At 35.4% G+C, this 16,609-nt stretch overlaps 1 protein-coding gene across 1 annotated transcript in view; it reads right to left on the bottom strand.

Moving 5' to 3' along the window:
* Positions 1-16,609, bottom strand: part of Morc1 (MORC family CW-type zinc finger 1) — a 150,879-nt gene that overhangs the window by 111,962 nt on the left and 22,308 nt on the right. The window contains exon 8 of the mRNA XM_015478275.2: positions 15,507-15,612. Coding sequence (XP_015333761.1) covers positions 15,507-15,612 — 106 coding nt within the window. The remainder of the gene's footprint in view (positions 1-15,506; positions 15,613-16,609) is intronic.

The raw sequence follows: 16,609 nt of genomic DNA, 5'->3' as shown, positions 1-16,609 counted from the left end.
TTAATGTAACCAGAAAAATCGTCTTCATTAGAGTGACACACAACAATAATGTGGTTGCTTTTAGAGTACCAGAAGTTGTACAATTAATTCTTTCTTCACTTATAAAAGAAAAGAAGAAAGCTTTCCTGGGATGTTATAAACATCCATAGGGCTTGTGCCATTGTTGAAACCCTTTCTGGATCTCCTGATTTGAAGGGCTCCAAGGTCAAATAGAGAGCAGGGAGCAGTAAATGCATCATTTTCACAATTCCTCCTTGGACCAGAGCAAGACAAACGTGGTGGAAAGGATCCCAAAGGCTTACCTAAGAGGGACTGCTCACATCTAACCAGGAAATCCTTGGATTTCTTATGGATTCACCTTCATTTTAAAAAATACCTTGGAGTTCTGCCCTTTCTGGATCTCCTGTTTGGAAATTACCCTAAGAGTGAGTGGCTCCTTCTTTATATTCTCCTAAAGCTAGCAAATATCTATAATTTGAAGGGATGAGTCAAAAGTAAGTCAAAGTGGTGTTTGAGAATTTGAGAAATATGGTGAGAGATCAAACTGATTAAACAAGTTTTGGTGTATAACTACAGAATATGTGTATACCTGTGTGTATATCTGAATAATACCTCTACCTTTTGAAAGCTCAATTTATCTTCTCATTCTATAAACGTGGATAGGTAAATATTCATAGCATGAATATTGGATGTCCTCGCTCTGTTAGAAGACTCCTGGAAGGACTCATGTTTCTTTTTTCTTTTTTTTTTTTTAAAGAGAGAGTGAGAGACAGAGAGAGAGAGAGAGAATTTTTTTTTAATACTAATTTTTTAGTTTTCGGCGGACACAACATCCTTGTTTGTATGTGGTGCTGAGGATCGAACCCGGGTCGCACGCATGCCAGGCGAGCGCGCCACCGCCCGAGCCACATCCCCAGCCCCTCATGTTTCTTATTATGTAATTGTATTCATGACTAAGCTTTATCACAGAGTTGTAGTAAGAATATGCAGAGGTTCATGGGAGGAAAAAATACATGGAGACTGGAGGAATCCATATGTCAGCTTTCTTAAGTTGTCTTCCTCTCAAGAAGGATCACACAGAACACACTCTTCACTCAACTATGAAAATACAGCAACATATGTGTGATGTATCTGTCTAGGAAAGACCCCTAGAGACTCAATACTAAAGTTTTTTAGGCATCTTCTGCTTTAGCATGTATCAAAGTTCCAGGAACACAGAAGGAAAGTAGATTTCTAGCATGTCATATTGTTTGCACAGTCTAGACATAGAAATCCACCCTTCTCAGTTTGGAAAAATTTTATATCCATATTGGGAATTGTGTCTCATTAAAGTTCCCCCCCCAAAAAAAATAAAAAAAATAAAGTTCCCCAAATCCAGCCATGTGCCAACCTTGCAAGCAAGCCTGGACACCAGTTATGTTTCTGCTTACATGCCTACTTCTCCAAGTGTCTGTTTACTTGTGAAAAACAGAATGGTAATGCCTCTAACTTGTGAGGTCTGTGGTAGAAAGAAAAAAAAGAAGGTTAAATATAAAAACTGTTGGGCTGGGGATGTGGCTCAAGCGGTAACACGCTCGCCTGGCATGCGCGGGGTGCTGGGTTCGATCCTCAGCACCACATAAAAATAAAATAAAGATGTTGTGCCCACCGAAAACTAAAAAATAAATATTAAAAAAAATTCTCTCTCTCTCTCTCTCTCTCTCTCTCTCTCTCTCTCTCTCTCTCTGAAAAAAAAAACTGTATATGGAATGGAGTATACATTTCAAACTGCTTTGGATAATGCATAAGATTCTTCGTGATCTGGCTCTCAGCCTCATCTCNATACAAGAGGAAGTGAGGGGAAAGGGAAAAATAATACAAGGGGGACAAATGAATGTCAGTAGAGGGGGCAGAGAGAGAAGAGGCGAGGGGAGGGGAGGGGAGGGGGGATAGTAGAGGATAGGAAAGGCAGCAGAACACAACAGACACTAGTATGGCAATATGTAAATCAATGGATGTGTAACTGATGTGATTCTGCAATCTGTATTTGGGGTAAAAATGGGAGCTCATAACCCACTTGAATCAAAGTGTGAAATATGATATATCAAGAATTATGTAATGTTTTGAACAGCCAACAATAAAAAATTAAAAAAAAAAAATAAAAAAAATAAATTTAATCTTAAGGGTAGATTACATCTAAGAAAAAATGGCAACTCAAAAAGGTAATTTAAAAGAAAAGTTATAAGCTCCTCGAAGTAATAAAAGCAAGTCTTATGTGACAACTATGGTATGGCAAGCAGCACAGTAAGACAGTTTGATGCTGTAACTCGAAGTGTTCCCAGCCGGCTCAGTTAAGACACAACTACAGACATTATGGAATGCTGCCCAATGACTGTCAATTAAGAAACATGTTGGCCGTGGCACCTAATTTCAAAACATTACTTAGGGCAAAATTTTAACTCCATTAATCTGTATTATATCATCAGTCTCAGAGCTGTTGTTTGTATCGATTTCTCTAAATGCCTGAGTTCCTCAGCCATGTGGATTCCAAGGACATGGCAGGCCCCTCTGATGACAGCCAATTCTACAACATGCTTTTTTTTTTTTTTTAATTAGAATCTGCACTTTCTTTCAATTTTTTACAAAGTTAAATATAGATAATATTTACAATGTTTAGAAGATATTAAGTAACGGAAAGCACTAAGAGCACAAGGAAATCATGTGTCTGCCTATATTGGCCAGCTGAAAAGGACAGATGATCTTGACCCCCAAAAGGGGAATTAGGAAAAACACTATTGGGATTAAAGAGATTCTGAAGGTGACAGAAACACTTTACAAAACTTCTGAAACTACCCCTCTCCAGCCTAATAAATACCACCAATAATCTTCAGGGATGGAGGACACGGGGATTCATCACTGAGAGTGATTTGCCATATCCTTAGAAAATTACCTAGACATTGACACTTCATTCAGTTTACCTGAAGTTAGTTCATTTATTGTTTGCTATGCACCAGCACTGACTTAGTTTTCTATTACAGAAGCTAAGAAACATTCTAGCAAGTGCTAGAAAGAAATGTAGGGGAAAGCAGAATGGCTACAGGGAGCTGGAAGTAAAATGCACTGAGGTTTTCTATGTGCTGGGTACTGTGTGTATTCTGTTTCAATAGCACTCATAGGAAGTAGATAGTGTTCTATTTTTGTTTATTTTTTTATGTGGTGCTGAGGATTGAACCCAGGGCCTCCTCACTCATGCAAAGCAAGTGCTCTACCTCTGAGCTACAATCCCAGCCCATAGATAGTGTTCCAGCCTGAATTTATAGATGAAACCAGAGAAGTTCAGAGACCATAGGTAACTTGTCACTAAAACAGCTCTTCCAACAGAACTCAAGCCACTGATAGACAGTAAGCTGCGGACTCTGGTCTCTTCAACTTATTACCACAAATGGGGATCTGGTGCCACTGCTTTCTAATTCTATACATACCTTACTATACACAGAGTAAATGATGCGACATTAGACAACCAACAGCCCCCAGCCATTCAATTAATCTTAACATCTCTGCTGGCAAACCATGCCACCAGTTAAAGGAACATGTTTTGAAAAATTAAGACAGAATCAGTGTGGCAGAGTGGGAATACATTAGTCTCCTGGCGACAACCAAGGAAGAATATTAATGACACCTGTGAGTCTAGAGAGGAGTGAGAGCCAGGAAAGCCAGTCTAGGAGATGATAGGCAGCGTATCACGCAGCCTGTTGCAGAACACTGTTAACACTTCAGCTCTCTCGCAGAGTGAAACAGGAAGTCATCAAAGACTTTGTACACAGAGGATTTAGAAGACTGCTCTGGCTGCTACTGAGGGGCAATGGTGGAATAGTTTTTAGATGGGGCCAAGGGTAGAAGCAGAGAGACCAGTGTACCAGTGGAGCACTACTATAATAAACCAGGTGAGTGAGATATGATGGTGGCAGGATTGTGGCAGTAGAGATGATAAATGGTTGGATTTGGATCTATTTTAAGGCAGAACCAATATGAACAAAGCCCATCAGAGCCCTCCGATGGCTGAATGTAAAAAATAATAAATAGACAAAACCCACAGATACACACACAGTGGAGATTATTAAAGGTTAAGAGAAAAAAGCTATTCAAGGGGAAAATAAGTCATTTATAAAAATTCAATTAGCACATCTACATCAGAATTCTCATTACCAACATGGATTTAAGAAGTCAAAAGATTAATAAGTTCTAAAGGAAAGTATTTTGGAACCAATATTTCTATATCCATTTAAACAATTTCATAATGAAAGAGAAAAATAAAAATACTCTTAGAATACAAAGTTCCCTGAAGTTTATTTCTAACACATTTTGAAAGAATCACTCAAGGATATAATCCAGCAAATGAACCAATACATTCAAGAAACAAGAGAATGGGGTGGAAGATAGAGTAGTAAGTAAAGAAAATAGTAAATCTCAAGATTTAGGGTAAATGGTAATTTATGCATGATGAGACAGTGTAAAAATGTGTAACTAAACTTCTAAATAAACCAATACAAAATGGTGGAACTGGGGAGTTCAAAAAGTGAAAGCATAGTAAGGTATTGTCTTATTTGTGATACAATATAGTAAAAACTAACTTACAACTAATAAAATTGCAAGTTAAAACATGTTTATAAAAATGTAAAAGTAAACCACTGAAAGAATACAATGGAACAAGCAATTTTCAAACCAATGGAATGTGAAAAAAATTCACAGTTCAACCATTCTCACAAAGGGAAAGAGAGGGAAAATAAAGAACAAAATAAAATGAAAACATAGAAAAACAAGAAAAGACAAACAGCAAAAGAAGTTGAATACAAAACATAATATGAGAGAGTGAGTCTGACCACACATTTGTCATAATAAATGTAAATTAAATAAAATATAAACACACTCAAATTGAGAGGAAATTTATATATTGTTTATAAGAGACAAGCCAAAATCAAAATATCACTGTTGGAAACAAAGTTGGGGCAACATATAGAGTAAGAAAAGTTAACCAAAAAGAGCAAGTGTAGAGGTTAATATTCAGCAAAATGGAAACAAGGGAGAAACATTAACTGGGACATATAAGGATATTACACATTAGTAAAATGTTCAGGTAAGATGATATGCAAATTATGCCAGGCATGGTGGTGCACACTTATGGTCCCAATAACTCAGGAGGCTGAGGCAGGAGGATGGCAAGTTCAAAGCCAACCTCCGCAACTCAGTGAGGCCCTAAGTGAATCAATGAGACCCTATGTCTAAATAAAAAATAAAAAGGGCTGGGGATTTGGTTCAGTAGTTAAGTCTCCAGTAACCCCCCATCCCGGTCCTCCCTGCAAATGATATATAAGTCACAAATTTAATGACTCAGAAATATAAATAGCCAAAACTAGAAGAAATGCAAGAAATACGGACAAGCCCTAAATGTTGAAGAAGATCCAAACAGACTGCTCCCAGAAACTGAGTTATTAAGAAAATGATCTTAAGAAAGACATAAAAGATTTGAATAAGTTATTTCAAAATAAAAAGCAGAAAAAAAACAGTGGGTAAAATCTAATGTGAACGACAGATACTGAAAAATCTAGATGATGCATTTTAAAACTCCAGTGGCAGAATAATTTCTATGGTTAGGAGAGGGAGGTTGAGGGAGCTGAATGAATCAAGAGGCACTTTTACATTGCTTTATGTTCATGCAAGTTGGAATACTTTTCAATAAATTCCTTCGCTCCCACTCCACCTCTGATCCAAAGATTAATGCCCCTGGGACAGGTGCTAAGCCAGGAAAGCAGGGGAGAGGAAAGTGAGGTGTAAGAGTAAAAAAAACCAATGCTTAGATCCAGCATTCAAAGGCATCTCTTACATGAGATTGCAAATCCAAACCACGAAATTATAATTCCACATCTGTACTCACATAAAAGGTTCTATGTCCTTTGAATGAAATTAAAAACATCTGAATTGTAGCACTGTGATTCCATATCTGGCAAGAATGTGGAAGTAAAATCACAATCCTGTGGATTTTGCAGATGAAAATTCATGCTAACAACACATGAGTTAATGATGGCACAGACACATTTTAAAACCCTCCACCAGCCATCCATCTTCCATTTTCTCAGTCCTACTGTGCCCAATCAACATAGGACCTTTGAAAATAACTGTAAATTTTAATCATCTATGTGATTGTGATTGAAGATTACAAACATCTACCAGGAAGAAGAAGAGAAAAAGATTCACTCAAGATTTTGTTTTCTGAAAATGAACTCCTTCAAAAGAGGAGAAACATGCACAACTTGATAGGGAAAAAAGTTTACAAATGTTTGAGCTATGGGGCTTAAGTCTGGAGTTTCAAAAAAATCACTACAACATAAAATTAATACACATACACAGTGCAGCTCTGCAAAAACACCATCTCTTTTTCTGTTATCTATCAGTGCATTTTTATTTTCTTCAATATTCAATATCCTCAGTACTTTCCTTTCTCATTTCAAACTCTTGATTTTCTTTTGATTTTTTTTATGAAGTTCATTTTCATGTATTTTTCCCTCTCAAGGAACTGTGCCTAAGTTTAACCTGACATTCAATTTAAGATGATTCTTTTTTTAAAAAATATTTTTTAGTTGTAAATGGATCTTTTTATTTTATTTATTTATATGTGGTGCTTAGGATTGAACCCAGGGCCTCACACATGCTAGGCAAGTGCTCTACTACTGAGTCACAACTCCAGCCCTCAATTTAAGATGATTCTTAACACTGAAAGTACAATCCATTTTCTACCTGCAGCCTGGAACCTATGTGTGATTCCCTGGCTTTGTCCAGGTACCATATTCTCAGTTTCAAAATCCAATTTAGTATATCACACATAAAATGCAAACTTCCGTGTCAGTTGCATTCTAAAAATCTTCTGAGTGTTATCTACCCAAAGAGATTTTAAAATTTTTAATTGTAAACAGGGTCATCTTGAGAGTGATAATTGCCAAATTATTTAATACCACTGATTATGTGTTTGAACATCATCGCTACAGAAATCTTCATAATGTCACTGTCATTGTGAAAGAAGACACTGTCTTCTTTCTGCCTCCCACTGACTGATGACTACTGCTAGAGCCTTTGCCTAAAGCAGAATGATAAAGGATTTTGATTTCTATATTTAAAATCAATGTCAAATATTCATAAGATCTATGTGAAATTTAGACTCTTTGATGCAGTAAGTAGTTTCCTACCTGGGAATGTGTCATAAGAGAATAATCCAAAGGAATAAATAAAAACTACCAGTATGAATGTTTATTTCAATATTATCCAAAGAATGTGAAGCATTAGGACCAATGCTACTACCCAAAAATATAGGAATAGTTATGTAAATTATGGCAAATCAATTCAAAGGACTATTTATAAAGCTACTTTATGAGTAGCTTTTTATTATGAAATTATTAAGAAATTCAACTTACCAAAACTATGTAATAATTTAAAATACAGTTTAGTAGCAAATCATAAGTGAAAAAATAAAAATGAGAAATGGCACTTGAAAACACTAGACTGCAATAATAAAATTAATTATCAATTATGACACATGAATTCATTCTTTAAAAAAATTTAAAATATTATTTTTTTACAGATTTTGCAATAAATAAAAAAAATGGGAGAAAAGTAAATGATACCATAAAAAACTTGTTCTCTGAGGACAATAAGAGCTTAAAAAGTTTTAATTTTTATAATTCTATACAATTTAATTATTTTCACAGAATCATCAGTATTACCCCCATTTAAAACCAAACCTTAAAATTATAGTTTCAAGGTTGGAAATCTGTTTTGGACAGATTCAGAGTCCTGCCCAGTGGTTATCAGGAGACAGGATAACAAGAAAAAGGAATATAGAGGATTTGTTATATTACACACCACCTCTTCTCAAAACTGAGAATATGAAAACTTCACCTAATTAGAAGATTAAATATCAGAAGCCATAAACAGAGGAGGACCAAGGAAAAGACCCATAATGGATTAGAACTAATTACTCTTTTAGCCCTAAGAGCTATGTTTTATCTAGTCCTTTAGTGAGGAGGAGTTGGGTCAGAAACAACTGATCAGCCCATAATTGGTAACCGTATGCAGCAAATTGCTACATGTGAATAAATTTAAAATATGCAGGCTCTTAGTTGAAAGGTGCTTGCAAGCGACAGGCAGGAGACCGCAGAGAAAACAGGAGTGGCTTTACTACCACTAAAGAAGCTACGGTGGCTTCTTGGACCCATGAAAGAACTCACATCAGAGCCGTGAAGTACAGAATCCTTGTTACAGAAATTATGTCTCCTATTTATAACAATCCTTCCTCACAAAACCCTATCCCTGTCATGGAAAGACTTTTCTTGTGACTAAATGATGAAAAATTTTGTTGAAAAAAAATTCTAGCAGTCAATTTTCCAGAGTGAAACTGTATGTGTCATGGATGTGATTCATTTTCTTTCTTTTCTTATTAACTGCTTAAATAGCTTGAGAAATTCTGGCTTCATTTAATACTCTAGAAACAGCAAAAACTTTCCTCAAAACTTGGCTGTGTCAAATTATTCCTCTAGTAACGCATTGTTTTCTGACACTGGTGTTGAAATGCCAAGACACTCTGACAGATAATTGTTAGAGACTTTGTATTCAAAGCTTTTAAATAGCATGAAATATTGGTTTGGGAACCAGCTGTTCAGCAGAGGGCAGTGGCAGTGGGAATAGGAGAAGACAGTAATGGAGGTGCCGGTAACAATTTTGAACCTCCTTCCTGAAATTAGCATTTTACTGTGGGCAACAGGGTTCCCAGCATTTTTACAACAGAAATTAGGTTGAATGTATTTTTTCCTAAAAGAACAAAAACATCCTATCTATGTATATTCAGAAATCCACATGTTGGAATATGAGAAAAAATACATCAGAATGAAGTAGAAACAATAATCCAAGGGTGTGTTGTCAAACATTTAATTATCTGTCAAAGGGACATTCTAAATTTCACTTCAAAGGCAAAAGAAAAGAGGGTGTCTAGTAATTTGGTCTGTTCACTTGGGTCTCTCAATACTCAGTCTAAAGATCCACTGTCCAATATAGTAACAAAGTGGTTATTGGACGCTAATACAAATTCCTGTGTACTGTATGAGTAAAACACACACTGGATTCAAAGACTGAAAAAAAAGAACCTAAATGATCTCATTAATATTTTTCATATTGAAACTGAAATGGTAATATTTGGGGTATACTAGATTAAAACATTATTAAAAATCAATCTCATTTGCTTCCTTTTACCTAATGTGGTTACTAGAAAATTTAAGATTAGGTATGTCACTCCTATTTGTAGCTCTTACATTACTATCAAACAGTCGTATATAAAATAAATTGAGGAGAATTAAATTACCTTTAAAATCTTTTCTATATCTACAGGTCTGACATTAAGAAACAGCAGACACAAGTTAATAGGTCTCTAATGAGAAACCTGGCTCTTGTCACTCTTTGGTTCTTTCTCCAAACTTAGTCATAAAAGCCCCTCTTGACCTTCTCTTTCTGTTTCCCATGGATCTCTAATAGTCAAGAAGAATGAATGCGTCTATTTATTTGAAAACTTCAAATGGAAGTTTATAAGGCTATCCTGGCAAAATAAAAATATTTCCATTTGGTCATATTCCTTTTAATTTCTCGATAAATTCTCATACAAGCTAATATCTGTTTTTGATGATTTGTAATGAACAATAAATTTTGGACTGTGGGTTTTCATATCTACTTAAAAGATGACCTTATGGCATTTGCCAGTAAATGGATAGAGTTGGAGACTCTCATGCTAAGTGAAATAAGCCAATCTCCCAAAAATAAAGGTCAAATGTTTTCTTTCCTATGCAGAAGCTAATCCACAATAATGGGGAAACTGTAAGAATAGAAGTTCAGACACCAGCCTGCAGGAACCCAGGTTCACATTAAGCCCAGGTCCATCCCCTCCACCAGCGGGCACCCACCTGAGCCCAGCCTCCGGCACAGGACTCCCCCTTCCGAACAGCAAACTGCCACGGGAGCCCAGGCCTGACCCAGATCCACCCACAGGTCCAGGGTAGGTCTGAGTTTTCCCCCTTCCCCACCTGGAGCCTAAGCCTAAACCACTTCTATCTTGGGACACTGTAGTCACTGCCATAGCCTTCTCCACACAGTAGTCCCGAACTTTTTGACAACAGACAGAGCCCAGAAGCATCTGCATCTCAGAGCAGGCATCCCAAAGAGAGTGTGAGTGAGGCCCACCCTTTTAGCCCCATCTCTGTAAGACATTGCTTCCATCTTGGGTCACTCAACTATTATCTCGAATTACCTCAGTTATTGCTGCCACCACAGACAATCTGCACAAGTACTACAAGAATGTAGGGTAGAAACTGTCATATCTCAGATCCACACTGCAAGAAAGGAAGACACATAGACAACATGAAAAAACAAGGGAGGAAAGTGCCCCAAACAAACCAGGACACTATAATAACAGAACCCATGGACAATGAGATTGATGAAATATCAGAGAAGGAGTTCAGAAGGTTCATAATTAAAATGATCTGTGAATTAAAGAATGTGCTAAAAGAGCAAATACAGGCAAAAATTGATCACTCCAACAAAGAGATAAGAAAGCAAATACAGGAAGCAAAAGATTACTTCAGGAGAGAGAGAGAGACTCTGAAAAAAAAAAAAAAGACAGTCATAAATCCTCAAAATGAAAGATACAATAAACCAAATAAAAAACTCAATAGAAAGCATAATCAACAAACTAGATCACTTGCAAGAAAGAATTTCAGATAATGAAGAAAAAGTTGATCACATAGTGAAGATAGTAAGAAACCATGAACAGAACATCCACAAATTATGGGACAGCATCAAAAGACCAAATCTAAGAGTTATTGGGATAGGGAAAGGCACAAAGTTTCAAACCAAAGGAATGCACAATCTCTTCAATGAGATAATATCAGAAAATTTCCCAAGCATAAAGAATGAATTGGAAAACCAAATACAAGAGGCTTATAGGACACCAAATGTACAAAATTATAACAAATATATACCAAGGCACATTATAATGAAAATGCCTAGCATACAGAATAAGGATAGAATCTTAAAAGCCACAAGAGAGAAGAATCAGATTACATATAGGGGGAGACCAATTTGTATCTCAGCAGATTTTTCAACCCAGACCCTCAAAGCCAGGAAATCATGGAACAACATATAACAAGTTCTGAAAGAAAATGGATGCCAACCAAGAATCTTATATCCAGCAAAACTAAGCTTTAGATTTGATGATAAAATAAAAACCTTCCATGATAAACAAAAATTAAGAGAATTTACAACTAGAAAGCCTGCACTACAAAACATCCTCAGCAAAATATTCCACAAAGAGGAAATTAAAAACAATGATAAAAATCAGCAGAGGGAGGTATTACACTAAAGGAAAACCTAATCAGAGTAGAAACCAAATCACGTTAAATACCAAAATTAAACAAAAATGGCTGGGAATACAAATCATGTCTCAATACTAACCCTGAATGTTAAAGGCCTAAACTCAGCAGTCAAAAGACATAGACTAGAAGATTGGATTTTAAAAAAAAAAAGATCCAACAATATGCTGCCTTCAAGAGACTCATAGGAAAAGACATCCACAGACTGAAGGTGAAGGGTTGGGAAAAATCATACCACTCACATAGACTGTGGAAGCAAGCAGGGGTTTCTATCCTTATATCAAATAAAGTAGACTTCAAGCTAGAGTCAATCAAAAAGGATAAAGATGGACATTACATACTGCTCAAGGGAACCATACACCAACAAGACTTCACAATTATAAATATATATGCCCCAAACAATGGAGCGTCTATGTTCACCAAACAAACTCTTCTCAAGCTCAAGAGTCAAATAGACCACAACACAATAATTTTAGGGGACTTTAACACACCTCTTTCAGCACTAGATAGATCTTTCAAATAAAAGCTGAACAAAGAGAATATAGAACTCAATAATACAATCAATAACTTAGACTTTAACTGACATATATAGAATATTTCATCCTTCAACAAGAGAATACACTTTCTTTTCAGCAGCACATGGATCCTTCTCTAAAATAGACCATATATTATGCCACAAAGCAACTCTTAGCAAATATTAAAAAAAAAGAGATACTACCCTGAATTCTATCAGATCATTATGGAATGAAATTAAAAATCAATGATAAAATAAGAAATAAAAGCTACTCCAACACCTGGAGACTAAATATGCTACTGAATGAACAGAAGACATCAAGGAGGAGATTAAAAAATTTTAGAGGTGAATGAGAACACAGATACAACATATTGAAATCTCTGGGACACTATGAAAGCAATTCTAAGAGAAAAGTTCATTGTATAGAATTCATTCCTTAAAAGAAGAAACAGTCAACAAATAAATGAGTTAACATTACATCTCAAAGCCCTAGAAAAAGAACAAATCAACACAAAAGCAGTAGAAGACAAGAAATAATTAAAATAAGAGCTCAAATCAATGAAACTGAAACAAAAGAAACAACTGAAAAAACTGACAGAACAAAAAGTTGGTTCTTTGAAAAAAATAAAATTGACAGACCCTTAGCCATGATAACAAAGAGAAGGAGAGAGAGAACTCAAATTACTAACATACATAATGAAAAAGGAACTATCACAACAGACACTACAGAAATAAGAAAATAATTAGAAATTATTTGGAAAACTGTACTACAATAAAGTAGAAAATATCAAAGGCATAGAATAACAAATTTCTAGAGTCATATAATTTGCCCAAATTGAATCAAGATGATATACACAATTTAAACAGCTCAATTTCAAGTGACAAAATAGGAGACACTATCAGAAGTCTACCAACCAAAAAAAAAAAAAAAAAAAAAAAAGCCCAGGACCAGATGGATACACAGCTAAGTTATACAAGACCCTTAAAGAAGACCAATTTGTATCTCAGCAGATACCCATACTCCTCAATTTATTTCTGAAAATAGAAAAAGAAGGAGCACTTCCAAGCTCATTCTATGAGGCCAATATCACCCTGATTTCAAAACCAAGCAAAGATACATCAAAAAAAGAAAACTTCCATCCAATATCTCTAATGAACATAGATGTAAAAATTCTCAATAAAATTCTGGAAAATCAAATATAAAAATATATCAAAAAGATCGTGCACCATGATCAAGTGGGATTCATCCCAGGAATGCAAGGTTAGTTCAACATTACAGAAATCAATAAAATAATTCATCACATCAATAGACTCAAAGATAAGAATCATATGATCATCTCAACAGTCACAGAAACAGCATTTGACAAAATACAGAATCCCTTTATGTTCAAAACACTAGAAAAAACAGGGATAACAGGAACCTATCTCAACATCATAAAGGCTATCTATGCTAAGCTCCAGGCCAACCTCATTCTAAATGGAGAAAAATTGAAAGCATTCCCTCTAAAAACTGGAACAAGACAGGATTCCCTCTTTCATCATTTCTGTTTAACATAGTTCTTGAAACACTGGCCAGAGCAATTAGATGAAAGAAATTAAAGAAAAACACATAGGAAAAGAAGAAGTCAAACTGGCACTATTTGCTGATGATATGATTCTATACCTAGAAAACCCTAAAAGTTCCACCAGAAAACTTCTAGAACTAGTAAATGAATACAGCAAAGTAGCAGGATATTAAACTAACACCCATAAATCAAAGGCATTTCTGTATATCAGTGACAAATCCTCAGAAAGGGAAACCAGGAAAACTATCCCATTTACAATAGCCTCAAAGTAAAATAAAATAAAATAAAATACTTGAGAATCAACTTAACAAAAGAGGTGAAAGATCTATATAATGAAAATTACAGAACTCTAAAGAAAGAAATCAAAAAGGCCTTAGAAGATGGAAAGATCTACCTTACTCTTGGATAGGCAGAATTAATATTATCAAAATGACCACACTACCAAAAGCACTATACAAATTTAATGCAATTCTGATCAAAATCCCAATGACATTCCTCATAGAAATAGAAAAAGCAATCATGAAATTCATCTGGAAAAATAAGAGACCCAGAATAGCTAAAGCAATCCTTAGCAGGAAGAGTGAAGCAGGTGGCATCACTATACCAGACCTTAAACTATACTACCAAGCAATAATAACAAAAACAGCATGGTATTGGCACCAAAACAGACTTGTAGACCAATGGTACAGAATAGAGGACACAGAGACTAATCCACAAAACTACAATTATCTTATATTAGACAAAGGCACCAAAAACATTCACTGGAGAAAAGATAGCTTCTTCAACAAACGGTGCTGGAAAAACTGGAAATCCATGGGCAACAAAATGAAATTAAACCCCTATCTCTCACCATGCACAAAATTCAACTCAAAGTGGATCAGGAACCTAGGAATTAAACCAGAGACTCTGCATCTAATAGAAGAAAAAGTAGGCCCTAATCTCCATCATGTGGGGTCAGGCCCCAACTTCCTTTGGAGCAAGATAAGACTTAATAATAAGACTCCTTTGGTGCAAGAATTAAAATAAAAAATCAATAAATGGGATGAACTCAAAACTAAAAAGTTTCTTCTCAGCAAAAGAAACAATCTGTGAGGTGAATAGAGAGCCTACATCTTGGGAGCAAATCTTTACCCCTCACACGTCAGAGAGAGCACTAATCTCTAGGGTATATAAAGAAATCAAAAAGCTAAGCACCAAAAAAATCAAATAACCCAATCAACAAATGGGTCATGGAACTGAACAGACACTTCTCAGAAGAGGATCTACAATCAATCAACAAATATATGAAAAAATGCTCATAATCACTAGCAAATAGATAAATGCAAATCGAAACTACTCTAAGATAATTCTGTTAATTTTTAAAAAAGAACAGAAGTTCAGTGAATTAGACAAAGAGAAATGAAGGAAAGGGAGGTGGAATAGGAATAGGACAGTGGAATGAATCTGACATAACATTCCTATGTTCATATATGAATACACCACAGAGAATATACCATCATGTACATCCATAAGACTGTGGTCCTAATTAGAAAAAGATATATTCCATGCTTGTATAATTATATCAAAATAGATTCTATTGTTATGTATAACTAAGAATAACAAATAAAAATACGAAGTAAAAGGGAGTTATGGTATTATAGAACTTCAGAAGTCTTATAATCTGGTAATCCCCAAACATGCTGATATCTCTGAATCACGTAGGGAATATCTAAAAAGTATTGATTTCTAAGCTTGCTTTCTAGATATTCTGACTCAGTGGGTCTTGATGAAGCCCAGGGCCCTTTATTTCTTAAGAAGCCTTAAGATCACTTTGAAACTTAGACATGGTTTTGGAACCTGGTCTAGCCCTCTTATTTCTATAATTTGTGTAAAATTTATGTGCCAGTTGTAAGGCCCAGGGGCCTCAGACCTGGAACCCGGATGCAAGGTCTCCTAACCATAGCTCATGCCACTGTGGAAAGACATTCTCCATACACACACATTACTCACTCCTCATCAGCCCCAGCCATCAGTATATCTTCTTTGTCAGTTTTAACATCCAATTCTGGTTCTCCACTAAGCAGCAGCTTCAAGTTATAAATAACCAGCAAAGTACCTAGTAAAAAAAAAAGGAGATGTTTGACTTGCCAGTATTTTAAACATATTAAATGCTAGGTATTGTGCTACCATCTCATCCTTGGAATAATTAAATACACTATAACTAAGCTTCCTTTTGCACTTCGATAAATAATATATTTGACTATGTTCCAAAATTCATATCTTATAGCAAACTCTACTCTCTGCCAAAGAATGTTGAATTGCTACAATATGGTGTTTCTTATTACTAATTCAATTCATTGTAAGTCTTTCAAACTTTAGCACTCATCATAATTTGCATTATGAAAAGTGTTAGGAAGTTGAGCCAAGTTTGTATTATAAGTGAAGCTCTCATTGGTGAGCTTGAAATCAATGCATAAGAGAACAAAGGCGAGTTTTTTAATTTGTACAAAGTGTTGCTTTTAGACTCTTTTGCTGGTATTGGCAAACTTTTTCTGCAAAGAGACAGACAGTAAATATTTTAGGCTTTACAGGCCATATGGTCTCTGTCACATCTACTCATAACTCCTACTCTGCCACTGTAGCATGAAAGCAGCCACAGAGAAGACATAACTGAATGAGTGTAGTTGTATTCTATTTATTTAGAGAAACAGGTATGTCACCATAGTTTGCTGACCCCTGCTCTAAGTAACTTTTTATATCAAAGAAGTCCAAATCATTTACAAAGTTGGATCCCTGACAAACCAAGCTGTTGGAAAAAATTTAAAAGAAAGATAATTATACTTTTTGTTGGTAGAAATAAAAAGAGTGTGGTGGCTAAGAATGTGGACTTTGAAGCTTAACTGCCTGTGTCTAAATACTGAGTCAACCATTTACTAGTACAGTAATCTCAGGTAAATTTTTTATTATCTCTAAACGTAATTTTTCGATACAATGGAGATCACGAGGGACCTACCACATATAGTTGTTCTGAGAATAAAATGACTTAATTTTTAGAAAGCACTTGGGAAAGTATTCAAAAAGAAACTCTTCATTAATGTTTGTATTTCACAATT

The sequence above is a fragment of the Marmota marmota genome, unplaced genomic scaffold (genome assembly GCF_001458135.2).
Source record: "Marmota marmota marmota unplaced genomic scaffold, marMar, whole genome shotgun sequence".
NCBI lineage: Eukaryota > Metazoa > Chordata > Mammalia > Rodentia > Sciuridae > Marmota > Marmota marmota.
This window is presented reverse-complemented; position numbering and strand designations above follow the sequence as displayed.